Here is a 23,240-nt window from a genome sequence, read left to right on the forward strand (position 1 = left end):
GTCGAGCCCTGATATACTTAAAGCCACAGCTAAATGTGACATTGATTACAATAGGTTCATGTGAAGATTGTTTTGAGTTTACTTAAATTAAAAGTTATGTTTTTTAAAGCGTAATAAATGTTCAGCTTTCAATTATACTGTAATGCTGAATAGATATATTTAAGGGGGAAAAAATCGATTTCACATCAGTAGTAGTATTGGTGTCAATGTTGTTTCTACATTCATTTGGAGATTAAATATGAAATTATTACAATATAAAAATATATTAAAAACTTTACTATATTTAAAGTTTAGGTTAGGTGCAATTAATCACAATTAATTACAGAATTTTTTTATTTAAGTAATTTTACTTAATCTATTGACAGCACAGCAATAAATTATTGCTATATACAGTATATGCTGTGTTAATAAATTATGTATGTAAATATATATATATAAAATGTGTGTGTGTGTATATATATATAATATGTATGTGTGTGTGTGTGTCTATATTTTTTTTTTTCATGATGGTAAAGCATTCAATACTCTAGTAATTTTTTAGGACTGATAAATAAAGTTCAGAAGAACAGCATTTATTTGAAATATAAATATTTTGTAACATTAAAAACGCCTTTACTGTCATCAATGTAATGCATCCTTGCTGTACATAACTATTAATGTCTTTGTTTTTGTTTTTTTAAATCTTACTGACTCCAAAATTATTTGTATCAAAAATATGTTTTAACAAATGTCCATAGAAAGAAATATTTTTTTTTGGTTGTTGAAAGTGTTGATGTATATTTATGACGATGCATTCAGAAATACACATGTCCTGACGGGTGCAAAACAAAGTGAATTCACTCACCATATGACCAGACCGGTGATAACAGCAGCCCATGTGACACAGCAGGTGTCAGGCTTTTTGACTTCCTCATCCTCTTCCCTTCGACAGCAGCACAGGCAGGTCAGATACGCAGACAGAACCAGCAGACTCAAGCCCAGACCCAGCGCAGACACACAGGCCAGCAAGACGAGAGACTGCCGGACAGAGTCAAGCAAACATGGGCCAGATGGTCAAACCAAACAGGAAGGAACATTATACGTTATTTGTGACGGTATGAGGAAAGAACTGAATAGAGATGTTTTCTGAACAGTCTATATGTAGAACATTTTAAAACAAAGGTGTTTGCATCTCTAAGAGATTATGTATCTTGTGCATGGAACGGTTCCAAGCCGGAGAAATCATATAATGGTTGTTATGAGGGCGTGCTGGAGCCCCCACACGCATCGCCATGGCAACCCACATGGACTGAGGCTAAACAGAACCCTTCAGTCTTTGAGTCCAACATCATGTGATGAAAGTAAAGCACATCAGCTCTGGAGATCTTGTGATCCAAGGAGACCAGAAGGACAGCCGGATATTAGATATAGATATATTACATATTAGATATTATAGGTTAAGAAAACGCTGAAAAGGGCTACTGCTCATTAAATTGCAAAACAAACACTTTACAAGCTTTTTAAACGTTAAAGTTGCGTCAAGAGATGAAAAAGTGTGGTTACCCCAGAGTGCAAAACTCAATTTCACATTAGATAATCACAACATGCTCTTGAGAAATTCCTAGCAAAATTACTAAAATCACTAAAGGCTGGTGTGAAATTATTTTCAATGGTACAGTTAAACCGCCATAAAAGAACTTGGGAAATATGGTCAAAACCAAAGTGTAGAGTTAGAATAGCTCAGTTACAATAATAAAAGGTGAAAAAAAAGTTTGTTACCAATGCCGAATTTTAGTATTGATCACTGGGCTAGCTATAGGTCAAATCTATAATATTAAAATAATGCCTATGTATCTTCCCGTTTTTTGAAGCAACGGGTGGGTCTTTTTATCGACCAGTGACGTCAATCACTATCTCCCCCGATTTAACTTCTGAACGCAATCAAACATTAGTGTCACTGTCACTTGATGGTGGATCTGGTGAAGAAGCTGTCAGCGATCAAAATATTGATTTTAAAGATGTATATTTGAATATGTGAAGAATACGTATATGATCGTGAATATAAGCCAGATGCTGAATGTCCTGGGAAATGAGCTCTGACGAGGACAGTGATGATGGTATAAAACATCTGCGTACACTGAACCCTTCCAAGCTCCAAAAGGTAACAAAATATGCTTTATTTTATTCTTCTGTGATTGTTACTCTAATATCAGGAGACTTTTATATTATCGCGACAGGTAGATATCCATCCGTGTTAGATATAGATCCGGGCCACTAAAGACCCGAATATGTAATAATGAATTGGCGAAACATTCATGCATTTGAGGGTCAACTCAAAAACTGAAACAAAGTAATATTTTATTGCAACATAACAGACCCCTGGACATACGTTTTCACAATTTTTAAACAACTTCATTTTCAATAAACTCTGTAACCTGCTACTGACTTGCTAACCTCCTACCGGAGTGTGTTTGCGAACTCAACACCGGTGACAGTCATTATTACCAATAATAAACCGTTTGATCTCTATTTTTGTCCCATCCATTGTCATCAGGGGAAGTTTAACAGAAAAGCACCACTTAAAACCAAACTTCCTGCCAGTGCTAAAAAAAAGGCAAGCCGGACATCCTTATCAGAAGGCCAAGCAATAAAGTAAATATACATTTCATTTACATACACTTGCTTCAAAAAAATATTGTGTGATGGCATCTAATTGCCATATTCAGCTACATAAAAACTATGATGGTACTACCAATGTACATGTCCAGAAAACCACTGGATTTATTTACCATGGTACCTTTCAGTAAAAAGAACATACTAAAATATCCTTGCTTTGAGAAACGTTAAAATATGTGATAAAAACTATAATCCACATTAAATAAGATTGCCATTTTTTTGTGTTGTGAATTTCAAATCGCAATGTCAAGATTGACAACACACGTTTACTAAAGAAAGTATTGAAAATACATGAGATTGATTTCAATTTAAACCGAGAGAAAGATGTGAAAAGCAGACTTTATCTTAGAATGAGGGATGAGATAAACTTGTGTTGCTGCTTCATTGATTTTCTCGTGTAACCAAGAAAATGTGACCTTGAACAAGGAACGTAATATCCTTTATGATAAAAAACCCCAGCAGACGTATCGACTGAATCGATGAGGGAAATGTTCCTCTGGAGACTGTATTCTGCTAAAGTACAAATCACAGCGTTGGGGAAACAGAGACTATTTAATGGAGATCTGACACACCACCAGACACATCTGTTTACACCAGATATTGCACATTTACAGAGTTCAGTGAGAGACATTTAGACTCATCACACATTTTTGGTCCCAGGATGCTGAAGGTACAAACTATATTCCATTACTGGGATGTGGAATTCTTGTCTTGGCAGAAATTAATTTGGATTATGTAAACAAACAGATGCATAAAGCTGCAAGTCGCAGACGTCAGAAGCTGTTTGAGTTCTACACAACTGCTGAGCTGAGAGAAACCTGTGATCCACCGCAGAATTACATTTCACACTCATCATCCTGCGTGTTCCACTACTACACCTGCAAGAACAGGCCACAGCTGCTTACTCACAGGGGAGGCCGGGGCTAGTTGTCACACAATACTTCAGTGAACATTTCTATCGGTACGTTTTTTTGTTGTTGTTGTTTTTTTTAAATCAGTTTCTGTGGGAACATGTCTTAAAGGCTTGGCCCAGACAAATAGGAAAACGTGGGACATGGGACACCGATTTCAGAAGATTAGAATTCCTGTAAAAAGCCATTTACAACATATTTTGGGGTTCATTTAAAGTCACCATGAAGTCAAAAATTTTAATGGTATATCTCACTATTTATTAAATGATTTATCCGTGCATTTTTTATTCATGTGTCCTCATAATGTTTAATCAGAATAACTTCCCCTTCCTCTTTCAGTGACATCTCTTCTCTTGATGACGCATTTACTGGCATGAGGGCGGGATCAACCTGTCACTCACATGAGATCGACAAACCAGAACCATCCATTATTCCCCATGGACAAAATCAAGTCCCGGCCTACTTTTTTTCTTGCTTGTTCAAGTGGAGTTTCACTCAGGTAGAAAAGACTAAACTTCCATTTAATGTTGACTTTAAAATGTAGCATATACAAGTGATTTAATTGGTTTTCAGATAAATGCAAACAGAATGAAGAAACCACAAAGACTGAAGTTATAAAATTTATTTAAAAAGTTTTTTATTTTTTATTTTTATTTTATAGCTAAATTTGCTTTAGACACTTTTGGCATACAGTCAAGAGTCAACTTTAAAATTAAGTCCCGCTATGTTTTTAGGACAAATGTGTTTTTCATTCATATCAGGTTGGGGTAAATTGTCACACGTTTGAAAGTATTATAGTAAATGTATGCATGTATTAATTAATACATTTATAAAAAAAATAATATTTTTGGGCAAAAACAATGGTTTGGTATTTTGCACGTTATTTTAATAATTTATTTTTGTATAGGCTATAGAATACAGTATTTTGTTATACATCGTTATAATTAGTAGTATTTATTATACACATAAATAGTTATAACTGAAATAGTTATTCTATAGTTGTATGCATGTGTCAGTTGTTTACCAAACAGCTAAAGCGAAAAAGAAAAGAAAAAAAGATAATGTTTACTTAGATACTTAAAAATACATTCAACTTCTCTCACCTGCTGATAGCTGGTGTCCTCCGGTTTAAAAGTATCATCAACCGCCTGGAAATTAAAATTAAGATGCGGGAAATTGTGCAGCCAGTAGGTCCACCATGGAGCAATGTAGTCCTGTCTCGATGAGGCCATCCCGGGCGAGGAACTCAAAAACACCGCAGATCTCTGGAGCGCCCCGGTTATCCTCACTCACTGTTCACTCTATTCAAACACCAAACACTATGAAGATCCGCCACCCGAAGACGAGACGCAATGACAACACAGGGAAACACCGCACACAAGTATTTCCCCTAGCTCTTTTCGCTTAAAAGGATGCATAACATACGAGTTGAGTGTGTGGTTGCATGCAGAGTGAACAACTGTGACCCCTTTCAGTCAGAGCTCCCTGACTTACACTGACTGACTCCACGCGTCTCTCCTGCGACTGCGCACCGCACGCGCGAGCGTCGACGGCACTGATCGCTCCAGACAAATTGCAAACTCATGTCTAAACAGCACCGGCAAAATTTCCAAGCAAAATGTATGGCAGCCCATCTCCGCCACACAGGGGAACAAAAACATGTGGTAGCCTAAATCATATTATAATTATAACAAAAAGTCAAAATTTACATAAAATGTCTGTTTCACAGAGAGGGTTTAGAATCGATTGAGCCAGGGCATTCAATTAGGGCATTTAAGAAGCTTTTATAAACGTGAAAAAACATTACTGGTGCATCTTGAGATCATGCTTGAGACACAACAATGGCAGTGACATATTTTAAGAAATATTTCACTTAACTTGCTTTCAGTTAAAACATCTCAAACATGCATTTTAGTCTAAAACTATAGGTTTAAGCCTTGACTGTGAGTCGAAATTATGACATAGCCTACTGTCATATAGGCTTATAACCCGATGTGAAACTCGAAAAATTTGATATTAGGCAATATTCCTATTTTTGAATATGCAAAAATTTATTTCAGTAGGCAAAATTCAACTTACAATGTCAAACTGATATATTATACTCATTACATGCAAAGTGAGATATTTCAAGCCTATATTATTAGATGATTATGGCTTACAGCTAGCCTATATGAAAACCCTTTCACAATATTCAAATTTTGAATTTGGGGTTTTCATAAGCTCTAAGCCATAATCATCAAAATTATGACAAATAAGGGCTTGAAATATCTCACTTTGCATGTAATGAGTCTATATAATTAGTTTCACCTTTTAAGTTGAATTACTGAAATAAATGAACTTTTGCACGATATTCAAATTTTTCGAGTTTCACCTGTATGAGATAAAATGTCAAAATTATGATATAAAAAGTTATAGGCTATATTTCGATTTTTAATCTCATGATTTCACCGTTTTATCTCAGAATTGTGATATATTGTGTGATTGTGTGACTTTTATGTAATAATTTAGACATGTTAATTATAAGTTATTATGTCAAAATGATGCAGTCACACACTTTTTAAATGTGTTTTACGTGCATTTTGAATTACTTACGGAAATTTCCGTAAAATCACAGGATTATGGCAGAAAATTACCAGAATACATTTCCCGTTTTTACTTTTTACAGTGTGTGACATAAAAAGTTACTTTTTTCTGTGCTAAAAAGATCAGAAGAATAAATCTCACATACATCACAATAAAGTATAGAAGTGTGTCTCTAGGATATACATGGGGGGGGGGGGGGGGGGGGGGGGTACTATATAAAATATAGTACTAAAATATAGTACTTTATTTTAAAGGGCACCTATTATGGAATTTTGAAATTTACCTTTCATGTAGTGTGTAACATAGATCTAAGTGAACAAAAACATCCTGCAAAGTTTGAAATATGAAAGTGCACCGTATATAAAGTTATTGTCTTTCAAAAGTGAGAGTCGACTCTGAGTCATTTTTATGAATCGTTAGAAGACCGAAGCTTTTTCTCTGACAAGATGACGTCAACTTGTCAAGTTATTTGAATACGATACGCCCACTTATTGCGCTCCAAGGCCAGCAGGGAAAACATCAGGGCGACGAGACTGTGTTCTGAAGTGCGACTCAAAAGCAAACTTTTTTCATCTGCCCAAGGAGGAGCATTTGAAGACTAAGTGGCTACAATTCATATATACAACTATACCACAGAAGTATAGTCCGAGCCTTGTGCTTTGCTCGCGCCATTTTGAAGACGATTGCTTTACCAACTTAAATGCAATCAAACTTGGATTTGCGAGCCGGCTGATATTGAAGGAAGGTTCATTTCCAAGTGTATTTGCATCAGCTTCCTCCTCATTAGGTCTTTAATGACAATTGTATTGAGATATGTGAAGTGTTTGTCGTTGGTTTCGGAGTTGTCTTAAAGAATAGAGTAATACCTCGTAGTAACGTAACTGCATTTTTTTTTTTTAAACGTTATGTTTATGCATCGGGCTAATGCAAACAAAGATGATTGTGCTTTTACAATATGAACTCTGGGCTACGCTCGCTAACATAACATTAAATTCTTTACCTTATTTTTTTGTTTTTTACTACAAATACAAAGCAGTGGACTATAATCATTATTATAACACAATTTAATTGATAAAAGCATCATTGTACTCTGTGTTAAACAATAAGTATTATCTCTGAAAACACTGCTGGGTCATCTGACCAATCAACGCAGATTAGCGTCGCGCAAAGGAGGGGTTTGGAAAAATTAGTAGTTGAACGAATCATTTGGGAGTCGGTGAGCAAATCAGGTAAAAATAAATGCATATTATACGACAACAAACGTGTTTTTTGTCATTGCAATGCATGCATGTAAAACTGTTGTTGGGGACTCCCAAAACAACATTAGGAACATTTTAAATGTCATAATAGGTGCCCTTTAAATCTACTATTTCATACTCATTTTAGATAGTGCCTCATTTAAAAAAAAGCGCCTGACATTTTTTTTCAAAGTGAAAACAATTCACAATCAAGAGAGTGCGTGCCATTAACTCGTTCACTCTTGTTCAATATTGACATCTGGTGGACAGAAAGGGCATTTCACAAAATAATTGTCCTATTGGTTTTCAAACCTTTCTAAACCAATGACACTTTCATGTCCCCAAACTGTGTTTAGCCTATGACCAGCCATTCATGTTTTAAAATCACGTTTAAATGCGGAGTACTACACTACCCACAATCCTGAAACAAAATCCACCAATCGCAGAAGTTGCCGTTACTATGGAAACAGGAACCATTCCAAACCTTTTTATACTTACAAACAATTACTGTCTATTCATCTTAACTTCTCTACTCCAGCACTAGAAACAACATTTCACCTGAAACTAATTGAAGGCAGGTTTATTGACAAAGGAGCAAATAATGGGCACACAAAATACTTCCAGAGGGAGAAAGGCCAAAATAATAAACAAAAGACTCCTATAATATTGACGCTATCGTCACTGTGCAATCAATTACAGTGCTTTCTGGGATTGTGCACATTTGTCCAGGAAAGCTATAAAATGAATGGAAAATATGCAGGCCAACATTAAGAAAGGTGTTAATTACATATTAATTAATTATTTATGCAAAAAAAAAAAAAAAAGCTGCTTTGAGCATACATCTTTTAAATAAACCTAATAATATTATTTTGTATAAACACACCATGTTTTATAAAATAGATGTGGGTGTTAAATTATTTGTTGAGCCATGATCACATACCAAGAGGTGGCAGTAGCACATTACAAGTCAAAGAGAAGAAAAAGAGAAGAAAAGTGAAAGACCATGATCTCCAAAACCCCAATGTGCTGAGAAATTAACATTTTACCTCTTTTTAATTAAAGCACACGTCCATAAAATTACAATGTGTTGTCATATGTCGTGGCATGAATCACTAGCAAGTGTGCTGGTCCTGCGTGAGTTCACTGGACACTAAATAATGAAGGGAATGTGTTGAGCTATCGGCTGTATATTGCATATTTGTCATTTTTGGCACGTCAGGTTTCAAGGTCAACCGTGCAAACCGCCATGCAGTTATTTCTGATTAGAGGTCTGATTGATTTTAATATCAATTACTGGTCTGACTGCGACGACCTTCCTTCATAACAATTAAACACAGGCTGTGCTAACTTCAAATTATTCAACCGATCAGCTTCTGGAACTAAACATAATATGCGCATGACCCTTCTGCAACACAAAAAGAGATGTCAACACATTTGATGTGGCATTTTTTGGGATACAAAACGAGCCTTCGAATCTAATTCGTATCCTTTTTTCCTCTCTCTATATTGCTCTGTGAATTGACATTATGAAATGATGATGTCCCAAGACAACACGGGATGAATTTGCATAATAAACATTTTCATAAAGGTTGTAGCTGACATCATCACAATGACTCGGGGAGGAATTTCCTCCCCATTACTTTCCTTTTTATTACACATTAATCCTCCAATTCCTCAGCCAAGCTGTGATGGCTCGCGTTTGATGTTCAAAACAACGTATAGTGATATTAAGGAGTCTTTCCTCTTTGGTTATTGCTTTTGGGGATTTAGAATCCTAAATCCCTCTGTGGTGCAGCGAATGACTAAGGCCTATACATATGAATGAAGATTTACACATCAGGCTCAAAGAGTTTGCGTTCAATCAGACGCCGCTGCTCACTAGCTCTGAGGGTTGAGCTGTGAACAGTAATATCCCAGCTTCAGAGCACGGAGATTGTGCTTTTCCCTCAGACTTTTGTTTTATTCTGATCTGCTTTCATCCATTGAGACATTTTGTCTCTGTCTGAAAGCCCTTTACTAACTCAGCTGTGCTTGCGCGAGCAACGGGAAACTAGCGCGTGTCTTTAATCATGGCCATTTTTGAGTAGGTCTGCTAAAATGTTTAATTTGGGGTGAGCGAAGTGTGCTATTACTGGACTCAGACCACTTAGAACTCCTTAGCAACCACATTACCTTTTTTCACCATGCCAATAACGCTACTTAAATCTGAATTTGTCGATCGCTGATTGATTTGCGATGCTGAGTTTTTAAAAGAGCTGGAGAGACACGACTCGACCCTTTAAGTCCGTTCACTCGGCGGCCATATTTGCAACCGAAATTTGACCTCCAAGACCAAGGCTCCGTCTGAAATCGCACACTCTCTTAATTAGGTAGTACTCATTTTGAATACGTTTGCAACAGATATAAAAGTATGTAATCAGGAACGTAAAGAGATAAAAAAGTGACGGGACCAAGCTAGAAACAAGATGAGAGTGAATATATCATTAAAGGGTTTCATTGATGGAGGAAGCCGAGAGCTCTCATGCACTTGAAAACATATTCCGAACTTGTTTGCTTCTGTCTGGACAGGTGTATATATAGAGGACATGTTTTTAGGGGTCATAAAACATGTTAACAGATGCTTGCGTTGGATTTCATAGGAGAGAATGTCCGCATCTGTTTATTTAAATTTTATGAGGACAATTACACGGGCAGCAGTAAGTTCATTGCTTTTTAGTATTTTTTTCTTGTTTCCAGTCCAAATATCTATAAAAAAAATCTTAAAGGGCACCTATTATGACATTTAAAATGTTCCTAATGTTGTTTAGGGAGTCCCCAACAACAGTTTTACATGCATGCAATGACAAAAAACACTTTTGTTTTCGTATAATATGCATTTATTTTTACCTGATTTGCTCACCGACTCCCAAATGAATCGTTCAACGACTCGTTTTTCAAACCCCTCCTTTGCGCGACGCTAATCTGCGTTGATTGGTCAGATGACCCAGCAGTGTTTACAGAGATAATACTTATTTTTAAAACGGAGTACAATGATGCTTTTATCAATTAAATTGTATTATAATAATGATTATAGTCCACTGCTTTATAGTTTGTAGTAAAAAACGAAAAATAAGATAAATAATTTAATGTTATGTTAGCGAGCATAACGTTAGCCCAGAGTTCATATTGTAAAAGCACAATCAGTCTTTGTTTGCGTTAGCCCGATGCATAAACATAACGTTTTTACAAAAAAAAAAATGCAGTTACGTTACTACGAGGTATTATTCTATTCTTTAGACAACTCCGAAAACAACGACAAACACTTCACATATCTCAATACACTTGCCATTGAAGACCTAGAAGCTAAACGGTGCTTACACAACAAACAAAATAATGATTAAGCATGCTACATAAAATATAAAAGCAAAAATTATTAATAACACTTACAGGTTGTGATACGGAGGAGGAAGCTGATGCAAATACACTTGGAACTGAACCTTCCTTCAATATCAGCGAATCCAAGTTTGATTGCATTTAAAAAAGCAATCGTCTTCAAAATGACGCGAACAAAGCTCAAGGCTCGGACTATACTTCTGTGGTATAGTGAATTGTAGCCACTTAGTCTTCAAATGCTCCTCCTTGGGCAGATGAAAAAAGTTGTCTTTTGAGTTGCACTTCAGAACACAGCGTCTCGTCGCCATGATATTTTCCCTGGCCTTGGAGCGCAATAAGTGGGCGTATCGTATTCAAATAACTTGACAAGTTGACGTCAACTAGTCAAAGAAAAAGCTTCGGTCTTCTAACGATTCATAAAAATGACTCAGAGTCGTATGGAGCTTATATTATGACAAAATGATTTGAATTTGAATTGTGTAAATCTGAATTATTTGCAAGTGTAATCTAACAAAATTGAATTTTAGGTGGTAGTTTAAATAGTTCTGAATTTGAATTTTTTTAAACGAATATTGAACATTTGAAATTTAACAAATTGAAATGTTTTTATGGCTGAATTTTATAGACATGTATTTTCAAACAGTAATATTCAGTTTTAAAAAATTCAGATTCAAGTTTTCAAGATGAAGAAATTCAGAACTTCAAATTCAGTTTTCTAAAATTCAATGTCAAAAATTCAAGTTCAAAAATTCAGATCTGACAGAAAGTAGGTCACAGGTCATCCACAGGGAAGAGTAGATGATCTCAGAAAAGTCGAACAGAGCATTTTGGCCAATTGGGGACTGCCGAAGTTTTCCAGCGCGAACGTGGTGGTGGTTCAAGAGGTTGCCACTCTCTGACTCTTGTCATGAATCGCCCGGAGGTCTATTACATGTACGACGCAGTCTAGACCGGACGCGAACGGTGCGACGCGACCCGTGAAATCCCCAACAGCACACGGATTCCCCATCCTATTTCTGACCTAGTCCCAGCTCTTTGCAACAGTCGCTTCAAGCTGTGTTGCGTCGCGCCGCTCGCGTCCTGTCTGTGTAACTGAGGTCTAGTAGACAAGCTGGCGTTCAATTTTAAAAATGATCAATTTTTAAAAAATCAATTTTACACAAAATGTAGGCTACTTTAAAACAAACACCAGAGACCGCTTAGACAAATGTCCCACGTGCTGAGAACGCTAACCTAACATATAAACACAAAATCATTCATGTTTAAGAATCTTAACGTTACCTCCGGGCGATTCATGACAAGAGTGGACATTAAAACGCTTACGTGAAAACCGCTTAACGTGGCTCACTGTACAAAGATAGTGATATTAAAGGACCAAACTCAGTACAAATCATATTAATAAACCATACTTTGTATAAAAAATCAGATGAGCCCAGAATACCTACGCAACGCGTTTAATTGTGCGTTAACGTTAAGCATTTCCTTACCATAGAAAACCGTTATAAGAAAACGCTTAACGTGGCTTAGGCTACTGTACAAAGACAGTGATATAAGGACCGTACACATCATATTAATAAACCATAGCCTACTATGTATAAAAAATCAGATGAGCCCAGAATATGAACGCAACGCGTTAATTTCCTTATAGAAAACCTATAAGAAAACGCTTAACGTGGCTTAGCCTACTGTACAAAGACAAGGACCAAACTCAGTAGCCTACGCATCATAATAATAAACCATGTATAAAAAATCAGATGAGCCCAGAATATGAACGCAACGCGTTTCATTACGCGTTAAGCAAATTCCTTAATAGAAAACCGATATGAAAACGCTTAACGTGGCTTACTGTACGAAGACAGTGATATTAAAGGACCAAACTCAGTACAAATCATATTAATAAACCATACTTTGTATAAAAAATCAGATGAGCCCAGAATATGAACGCAACGCATTTAATTAAGCATGTTCTAATCATAGAAAACCGTTATAAGAAAACGCTTAACGTGGCTTAATAAACCTTAAATGGTCCTTAATAAACCATAGGCCTGCCTACTATGTATAACAAATCAGGTTTAAGGTTTATTAAGCCACGTTAAGTGTTTTCTTATAACGGTTTTCTATGGTAAGAACATGCTTAACGCGTAATTAAACGCATTGCGTTCATATTCTGGGCTCATCTGATTTTTTATACATGTATGGTTTATTAATATGATGTGTACGGTCCTTATATCACTGTCTTTGTACAGTAGCCTAAGCCACGTTAAGCGTTTTCTTATAACGGTTTTCTATGGTAAGGAAATGCTTAACGTTAACGCACAATTAAACGCGTTGCGTAGGTATTCTGGGCTCATCTGATTTTTTATACAAAGTATGGTTTATTAATATGATTTGTACTGAGTTTGGTCCTTTAATATCACTATCTTTGTACAGTGAGCCACGTTAAGCGGTTTTCACGTAAGCGTTTTAATGTCCACTCTTGTCATGAATCGCCCGGAGGTAACGTTAAGATTCTTAAACATGAATGATTTTGTGTTTATATGTTAGGTTAGCGTTCTCAGCACGTGGGACATTTGTCTAAGCGGTCTCTGGTGTTTGTTTTAAAGTAGCCTACATTTTGTGTAAAATTGATTTTTTAAAAATTGATCATTTTTAAAATTGAACGCCAGCTTGTCTACTAGACCTCAGTTACACAGACAGGACGCGAGCGGCGCGACGCAACACAGCTTGAAGCGACTGTTGCAAAGAGCTGGGACTAGGTCAGAAATAGGATGGGGAATCCGTGTGCTGTTGGGGATTTCACGGGTCGCGTCGCACCGTTCGCGTCCGGTCTAGACTGCGTCGTACATGTAATAGACCTCCGGGCGATTCATGACAAGAGTCAGAGAGTGGCAACCTCTTGAACCACCACCACGTTCGCGCTGGAAAACTTCGGCAGTCCCCAATTGGCCAAAATGCTCTGTTCGACTTTTCTGAGATCATCTACTCTTCCCTGTGGATGACCTGTGACCTACTTTCTGTCAGATCTGAATTTTTGAACTTGAATTTTTGACATTGAATTTTAGAAAACTGAATTTGAAGTTCTGAATTTCTTCATCTTGAAAACTTGAATCTGAATTTTTTAAAACTGAATATTACTGTTTGAAAATACATGTCTATAAAATTCAGCCATAAAAACATTTCAATTTGTTAAATTTCAAATGTTCAATATTCGTTTAAAAAAATTCAAATTCAGAACTATTTAAACTACCACCTAAAATTCAATTTTGTTAGATTACACTTGCAAATAATTCAGATTTACACAATTCAAATTTAAATCATTTTGTCATAATATAAGCTCCATAGAGTCGACTCTCACTTTTGAAAGACAATAACTTTATATACGGTGCACTTTCATATTTCAAACTTTGCAGGATGTTTTTGTTCACTTAGATCTATGTTACACACTACATGAAAGGTAAATTTCAAAATTCCATAATAGGTGCCCTTTAAATCAAGATGCATTTACTAAACAAGTGAAATAGCATAATACATTTTGTCTTATTTTCTGAAAAAACAACAACAACAACAACAAAAAAAAATTAAGTGATTTTTTGTTGTTGCTTAAAACAAGCTAAATTATCTGCCAATGGGGTAAGAAACTTAATCTGGTTTCTGTTTGAATCAAGATTTTTTTCTGATAATTTTGCTTGTTTTTAAGCAAAAAAAAAAAAAAAATCACTTAATTTTGATGTCTTTTTTTTCCCCAGAGAACAAGACATAATTTCTTATGCCATCTTACTTGTCTTGTAAATGTATCTTGATTTAAGAATGTTTAGATATTTGGACTGGAAACGAGACAAAAATACTAAGTAAGAAAATAATTTTTTTTGCAGTGAACTACGAAGATGTGACAATCAGCGGCTGGAGTGAGCCACTGGGGGGCACTCCTTCTCTGTTTCACTCATCATTATGTTTTACTCTGGACTGATTAATGTTGATTTTATGCACCTGTGTTTTATTATCTTGTTTAGCGCACCTGTCTTAAGCCTGAGTGGCCCGTTGCACCGGTGCTCAGTATTGTTTGTGTCTGACTGCATTACCCAGCGTTTTCCGAGTTCCTTTGTATTTTCTAGTTTCACGGTTCCTGGATTCTCTGCCTGTATCTGGTTTTCCCGTTTGCCTTCTCCCTGCATTGTACTTCTGATATTGGACTGCTTACCTGGTTTTGACCCCTGCCTGTTTCCTTGTACCTGTCTCTGGATTCTCCTCTCATTAAAGCCTGCATTTGGATCACCACTGTCTGCGTCCTCGAGCAGTTCATGACAGAATACTGAGCCACTACTGATCCAGCGGCTGAGAGAGACACGGACCTCGTCATGGATCCCACAGCGCAGATCGTATGCCTCCGTCAAGGGGAACGTCCTCTCAAGGTTTTTGTGACCGATTTTTTGAAGCTCTCTCGTCAGTCCTATTTAGATGATTTCTGTTTAATGATGTTCTTTCGGGGAGGACTGTCTGAACCGCTCGGCTCTTCTCTACCGTTTCCAAGTTCAAGCTGGACTCTAACCCAATATATTGACCTGGCCCTTTCCATGGGCGGTTCGCTTTTTACTGTGGATTTTTTGGAACTTTTGCTTCACAGAAAGCCCGACGATTCGCCATTGTACACTGAATCCACGCACCAATTGTCTCCCGGTGAAGCAGCGCTTCGTAAGGGGTCCGCCGTATCCACGCAACATGTGAATCCCGACGTTCGGACACTTCACGTGACCTCAGTTGTATTCCTGCCTCAAGGGTTTTCTACTGAGTCTGAGCGCGTGCCAGCCGAGCCCGCGCTTCGCGTCAGCCCAGCCGAGACCGCGCTCGATGAACCGGTGCTTCACGTCAGCCTCGACGAGCCGAGTGAGCCGAGTGAGTCCTGTGAGTCAACTGAGTCAAGTGCATCCTGTGAGTCAACTGAGTCAAGTGCATCCTGTGAGTCAACTGAGTCAAGTGCATCCTGTGAGTCAACTGAGTCAAGTGCATCCTGTGAGTCAACTGAGTCAAGTGCATCCTGTGAGTCAACTGAGTCAAGTGCATCCTGTGAGTCAACTGAGTCAAGTGCATCCTGTGAGTCAACTGAGTCAAGTGCATCCTGTGAGTCAACTGAGTCAAGTGCATCCTGTGAGTCAACTGAGTCAAGTGCATCCTGTGAGTCAACTGAGTCAAGTGCATCCTGTGAGTCAACTGAGTCAAGTGCATCCTGTGAGTCAACTGAGTCAAGTGCATCCTGTGAGTCAACTGAGTCAAGTGCATCCTGTGAGTCAACTGAGTCAAGTGCATCCTGTGAGTCAACTGAGTCAAGTGCATCCTGTAATGAATCAAGCCCAGTGAAGCGCCGTCGCAGAAGGAGGAGGAGGACTCGTTGGGCTCGCCAGGCTCCGGAGGGCGTTCCCAGACTCCTCGCCCTGCCGGCCCCGCCTCTGCGCCTCGCCCTGCCGGCCCCGCCTCTGCGCCTCGCCCTGCCGGCCCCGCCTCTGCGCCTCGCCCTGCCGGCCCCGCCTCTGCGCCTCGCCCTGCCGGCCCCGCCTCTGCGCCTCGCCCTGCCGGCCCCGCCTCTTCGCCTCGTGTTACCTGCGCCTCTTCCTGTGGTGGTTTCAGCCGTAGATTTCCCCAAGTATTTTTTTGGGGGGGGCCGTAGGTACCCTGTGAGGGCCATGGAGGCGACGCCTACATGGACCTTTGCACGTCCACCTTCTCCTGAGTTCATGTCACTGGTCCTGTCCAGCCCTGTGCTCCCCACGCCCTGGTCCCCTGTTAAGTGTGCTCTGCCCTGGTCCCCTGTTAAGTGTGCTCTGCCCTGGTCCCCTGTTAAGTGTGCTCTGCCCTGGTCCCCTGTTAAGTGTGCTCTGCCCTGGTCCTGTGTCAAGTGTGCTCCACCCTGGCTCCCTTCTGAATGTTCTCCGCCCTGGTCGCCCACGCTCCACGGCCCAGGCCCGGTCTGCCTGTGTCCTGGTCCCGTTCCCCTGCACGGGCCTGGCCCTCCATCCCATCCCCCGTTGACCTCCCCCCGGAGCTCTTTGGAGCGTCTGGAAGCCGCTCCTTAGAGGGGGGGTTATGTGACAATCAGCGGCTGGAGTGCCCGCGTGAGCCACTGGGGGGCACTCCTTCTCTGTTTCACTCATTATTATGTTTTACTCTGGACTGATTAATGTTGATTTTATGCACCTGTGTTTTATTATCTTGTTTAGCGCACCTGTCTTAAGCCTGAGTGGCCCGTTGCACCAGTGCTCAGTATTGTTTGTATCTTACTGCATTACCCAGCGTTTTCCGAGTTCCTTTGTATTTTCTAGTTTCACGGTTCCTGGATTCTTTGCCTGTATCTGGTTTTCCCGTTTGCCTTCTCCCTGCATTGTACTTCTGATATTGGACTGCTTACCTGGTTTTGACCCCTGCCTGTTTCCTTGTACCTGTCTCTGGATTCTCCTCTCATTAAAGCCTGCATTTGGATCACCACTGTCTGCGTCCTCGAGCAGTTCATGACAGAAGAAGGGCGGCGTGCTTTTTCTTTCTTCTTTTATTAAATGGTGATTGACATGCTTAGTTCATATCGCCACCTGCTGGGAAGTTTTGCAATCTTTTTTTAATCTTATCAAATTTTAAATCTTTAACAAAGTCCAATTAAAAAAAATGCCCTGTTCCAATTCAAAGTCTGCATCCTTCGAAGGCCGATTGCGTCACTGGTGCGTGAGGAAGGCTGTACCATTTCAAAAGCTCCTTCAAATGAGACCTCAAAACGCGTCATTCGTTTCCCGCTAAATGAAAGATACAATAGATGGATCCTTCACAGCTTTGTCTATCCCAGAATTCATTGTGCACCTATAACAACAGGATTTTTTTTTTAGAGAAATTGCCGAATTACACTTTTAAATGAAGTATTGGGTTCTACTTACTCATATCATAATAAAAATGTAATAAAAATAATGTGTATTGTAATATATATATATATGTAACATATATATAAATATAAATATTATTATTAAAAACTTTCTTTCATAGTAATATGAGTGTCTTGGCATATCTAAAGTCTTTGTCTTTAATCAATTTTATTGATATTGTTTGTCTGATGTTAAATGTACAAATTAAAAAAGCAAGCTTGATTGAACTAAAGCAACAGTCTGCAAATGCTAAGACAGCATGTTGTACAAGTTAATTATAAAAAAAAAATTTAATCCGCAAATTTAGCCGGTTATGTTCCATAACCTGCTGACTGGAATACAACTCCTCTCGCAGTATAGTATCCATTTAATACAAACTTTTTTTTCTCTGTGGTATTTAGTCCTAATATATTGTTTGGGAGCATTTGCATTTGTAATGGGCACGCTGTAACTATAACATTTGATTTCTGGCCAGCATTTATTTGACCTTCTGCTGTTTTAAGTGTGTTCTTGGATTGGAAACTCTGTCTCTCTTCCTCAATTGATTTCTACCTATAATGTGTGGCACTAAACTATTGATCTTTTGTTTTGTTCCCTTTGACCATTACAAGGATAATCCATTTGCTTAGTGGAACAAGGTGACAGAGTAGTCTAGTTTGTGCTCTGCAGGAGGGAATAAAGAAATCATGGGGTTCTTTTGTTTGGCAACCCTTAGACCTTGAGAAAGAAAGCACTATGCAACAGCAAATATACTGGTTAACCTGCATCGAGGTGAAATTCAACATATGCTGTATATGTACGTCAGGCACACTCAGTGTAAGCTTTCCTTTGAATGGGCTGTTGAACTGACTAATGTGTATAAACGAGAATACAGTTCGACATGGTCTTTTTGGATTTTTTCTTCTTTCTGTGATGTATGTATATAATCGTTTGAAACAAGATTACAGCAGCAGCAGCAGCATAAACAGAATTGGTCCAAGCATGCGCTTGTGGAACATATCATAGCAATCTGCGGTTTACAATGATAATTGTCGCAGCGTATCGATCTGTTGGAGTGATGTGGAGAGAGCCAAACAAAGCATGTTTGGAAGAACTCTCCAAAGACATCTTTGCACAATAACTGTTTGCTTTTATGTGCCACTTGTGTTTCTGAGGACACAGAGACGATCTGAACAACAGAGAGTGGAGATAAAGCACGAGCTTGGGCTTATTGCCTGGTTTGAGAGGAGATTCTTATACTGATCTCAGCGCGAGCAGCACACCAACCAAAGACAACGGGGGGAACAGAACAAAGAAGACTGCAGCTTAAAGACTGATTATGGTTTCTGTTACCAGCTCAAGATAAAAGCTTATTCCACGACTATAGGGCCCACTACCAACAAAAAGTGTTATAGTACAGTCAGCATCACTGTGTTAGTGAGTGTTGCAAAATTAAAAAGAACTACTTATCATCCTTCATGTATAACATAGAAAGTCATAAATTGAAAAGGAGCCTACTCTTGTCAAGATTCCCTGTGTTTGTTTCATGGACTCTTATTTTGATATTGTCTTCCTGTGGTTGAGTTCCTGTTTCCTGTGTTTCCATTGTTATCTTGTTTGTTAACTAATCTCCTACACCTGTCCTTCATTTAGCCCCTTGTCATCTTATAAACCCTTATTTTTTTGTTAATGTTTCACGCTGGTGCTTCTTGCTATTGTTCCATGTGTTTATTAAAGGTGGGGTATGTAATTCTCTTTTTTGGCCATTTTTTCAAAATCACTTAAAATCCTATTCCTAACCCACTTACAGCAACTGAGTTAGAAGCACTGAAATAAAAATTAAGCAATTTAATCATCTGTGGAACAGACAGGACTCCAAAAACTCCAGCCAATCATTTCCAAGACCACCTATCATTGGACAGTAAGTGTGTCAATCAATCGGTCGTACCATCCCCCCCCCTCCCCCCATCCATGTCCATGTTCTTTGAATGGGTGGAGTCAAAGGTAAGAAGGTAGGACCATTTGAGTTTTGTATTTTCAAAATCTGCCGGCCGTTTTGCAAATCACATACCCCACCTTTAAATGTGATTTCATCATTTATCTGTGTCAAGTCTTTTGAATCTGGATTATCAAGTGAAGCCAGTACATGACAACGCTGCTACTCTTTTATATTTAAAAGTATTTTTAGAACTATATATTTATCATTCTTGGTGTGAACCGGCCTTTAGTGTGAACCGTGGAAGATGTTTAACTGTTTTAAAGAGCTTGAGCATTTAAAGCGGCAGACAACAAAACTGAAAAAAAAAAAAAAAAAAGATAATGACAGAGCAACAATATCCTTTTAATCACTTAAAAAAGGCTTTTACAGCTGTTAAACGATAAAACACGGACCGATCAGAATCCACTTAACTTTAAAAAGCTTTACCGATTGCTGGTCTGGATGCTAGTTATTGTTCAAGTTATCGTTGATGTGAACATGCTTTTAGAAAGTGAACTGAATTGAATGTAGAATTAGCATGACAGAAAAAGGCATTTACTCACAATTCAAATAATTTGAACGTAACTTTGTTGACAAAACATAAATAATTACCTAATTTATTCGGACTAATTATGCCTATTTATTTCCGTATATGTGCGCTCTTAAAGGGATAGTTCAACCAAAAATGAAAATTAGCCCAGGATTTACCCACCCTCAAGTCATCCTAGGTGTATATAACATTCTTTAATTCAGATGAATACAATCAGAGTTATATAAAAAAAAAATATCCTGGCTCTTCCAAGCTTTATAATGGCAGTGAATGGCCGTTTCTGTTTTGAAGTCCATGAAAGTGCATCCATCCATCATAAAAGTGCTCCACACGGCTCCGGGGGTTCATAAATGCCTTCTGAAGCGAAGTGATGCATTTGTGTAAGAAAAATATCCATATTTAAAACTTTATAAAGTAAAAAAAACTAGCTTCCTGCCAAACGAACATACGGATTCCACTTAAGCCTAAAGTGCAACTTACGCAACTTGTGACGTCAGAAGTAGAGTAGTGCGTCATGGCGTAGCGTAATAAATATCAGCAGTAATCCACCTCGTCTTCGGCGGCTGGCTCAGAGTAAATAAATAGAGAGAGCTATGTGGATTAATACATCCAGCCACATAACACCTACAACGCCTGGGAGACATTCTCGTCAGTGCAGCAATGGCGGATGTGTACAACTCATAGACAGTATATAAAATGAACACAGCGTTTCAACAGAGAAAAGTGAAGTCAATTAGAAGCACTCACTTCCTGATGGCTGGGCGAACCTCGCAGGCTCAAACTGAGCTTGACGACATAGATGTGGCGTGAGCAACCTGTCTGACAGCTGTAAGTCTTCTAGTAGCTGTGCCGAGAGAAATCTGAATCATTCCCTTCCGAATCTCGCAGAGACGGAGAGCGTGAGTGTTAGCCGTCCATGAGCTAGCAGCAGGAGCAACTTTATCACTCTCTATGGGCTTCTCTCTTGACTTTATCGGACTTTATGCCTCCACGTCCCCCCGATTGCTTGCGAGCTTCTCCGCCGGTCTATACGGTAATTTCTCGACTGTGCGACAGAGAGTCGAGGGGTTATGAGGCAATCGTTAGCCTATTTTTACAAAAACTGCTTCTACGGGGCCATAACGTAAGATACAAGGTAATGGAGCCTTTTATACATTGTCGTGTTTCTTTTGAAATAAATAATGGACAAATGCGTCTTTAAACGCCTCAGATGTAAAGTTATTCGCTGTCGAAGTGACGGCAAATTGAATGGGAGTCAATGGAATGCTAACAGCAGGTGAAGTTCTGCTAATCAATGGCGGTCCCCGGGGAAGCTTCGGTTTCCGGCTGATGGATTACCCCCTTGGTACAACTCGCTGTGAACTCGATCAGGGCGGGTCTATGTTAAAACGGCAGTGTCTGTTAACATTCGTGGGCGGGGCCTGTGGCTGATGTGACGTCACTCCAGTCCCATAGACCAACGCTACTTTTGCGTCATCGAAGGGTAACGCCCCTTTTTGGGGGAAGACAAACGGATTCCCCTGAGAACAGAACTCGCTCTAGATCGCTCTAAGTTTCTTGATAGCAAAAATGGCACAAACATACGTGCATTACCATAATTACTCTTTACCGGCCGAGGACCGTGAGCGGTATTTAAAGAAGCTACTGGATACGGGGTTACAGAGGTGTCCCTTTGAAATGGTCGAAAACTGGATTAATGACCCCACGCAGTGGCCAAATATGGACTATTCAGACATCTACCACTATCTCGTGGAATCACCAAGTAAGAAGCCTATTTTTTTTTTGTCATTAACACACAGTATGACAAACTAGACGATGAGGTCATGTCAAGAGGAGTCGGTGGTTTACTTGGATCACTTGATTTAAGCTATTGACATAGTTTTGTTGTCGACTAGCTAACGTTATACTAGTTAAAAAGACGAATCTGCTAGCAGCTACGTGATTAGCTCTCACTAGGCACGCTATCTTGGCTGTTAACTGATTTTACTGTTGAAATAGTGGCAGGCTAGGACTAAAGTGGACGTGGCTGGTTTCTGCTTGTGGCTAGAAAATGCTAGGACTTTGAAATTTGTAAAAAGGTTTACAGTGTACGGCAAAATATGTATGGGACCTATGTATGTATGGGGCTGTCAAATTGGATGTTGTGACATTACGCTATCCTATCTAGCCTAGAAGGCTTGATCTACTGCCGTTCGTGTTGTTACATGTAGCCCAGAGCAGTGGTCGTCGAAAAGTTATATAGGCCTAGTGCTAATCTTAAGATAGAGCAGACACCACTATAGCCAGAAATGATAAACAATGTCACTGTTTGTGTCTGACAGGCCTGTACGCATCGGAAACAATGAAAAACAAAAGGTCCCTGCACTGCGGAAATAGAATAATCAACAGGTATAATACTCAAAAAGGCAGAGTTAGGATCAAGATCGTAATGGAACTGCAGTCGAGGCTTTGGTCGCTGAAGTACGGACTGAAATCTCGTATGACATTCAAAGTTTGAAATAATACATTATCAAGGCCTTTCGGTTCACGTCTTCAGAACTGTGTTCTTGCTTCTCACTCCAAGATAGCAATTTTAGATACTGTACGGTTTTTAATAAATGACCAGTATAACGTGCATTCTCAAATGTGACTGTTAGATTGCCTTTTATATTCCTATTCCACTTCTGAATTCAAAGAATGAATTTAAACTAAAGGCGTCTCAAACAGGATGCGGATTGTAACTCATATTTTGAGTTCTATTCGTGTGTAGTACTATTCAAATTAAATGCAATTCAAAGGGATGTATTTATTTCGTATCTTATGTATTGTACTTAAGTGCAATTTGAAGTATATTTCTGAGAAGTACATAAAAAGTAGACTGAAAGTATACTTTCTTATTTTTTAGTTTAAAAGAAGTATACTAATTGAATAAACTTCTTTTTCGTAAGGGTATACACAAAGAAATCAGTAGCTGTCAACAGAATGTAGGCACATTTTAATAATACTTCCTTTCCCCCTTCCTCCTTGCCAAAGGTTCAGCTGCAAATGTTTGTGTGTGCAGCACAGGACCCCACAGCAGACCACCATCTTTAGAATCTT

General features: G+C 38.7%; 1 protein-coding gene across 2 annotated transcripts in view; it reads right to left on the reverse strand.

The window, feature by feature from the left end:
* Positions 1–5,107, reverse strand: part of ttyh2l (tweety homolog 2, like) — a 47,650-nt gene extending 42,543 nt beyond the window's left edge. Inside the window, exons 1-2 of one of the 2 annotated variants that reach the window (XM_079611151.1) lie at positions 4,670–5,107; positions 845–1,017 (exon numbers count right to left, since the gene is read on the reverse strand). In XM_079611151.1, the coding sequence (XP_079467277.1) occupies positions 845–1,017; positions 4,670–4,798 (302 nt within the window). In that variant the 5' untranslated portion in view covers positions 4,799–5,107. The remainder of the gene's footprint in view (positions 1–844; positions 1,018–4,669) is intronic. The other variant, XM_079611152.1, reaches the window with a different exon arrangement.
* Positions 5,108–23,240: the final 18,133 nt, after the last annotated feature.

This window comes from Phoxinus phoxinus, assembly GCF_949152265.1.
Source record: "Phoxinus phoxinus genome assembly, chromosome: 1".
Lineage (NCBI taxonomy): Eukaryota > Metazoa > Chordata > Actinopteri > Cypriniformes > Leuciscidae > Phoxinus > Phoxinus phoxinus.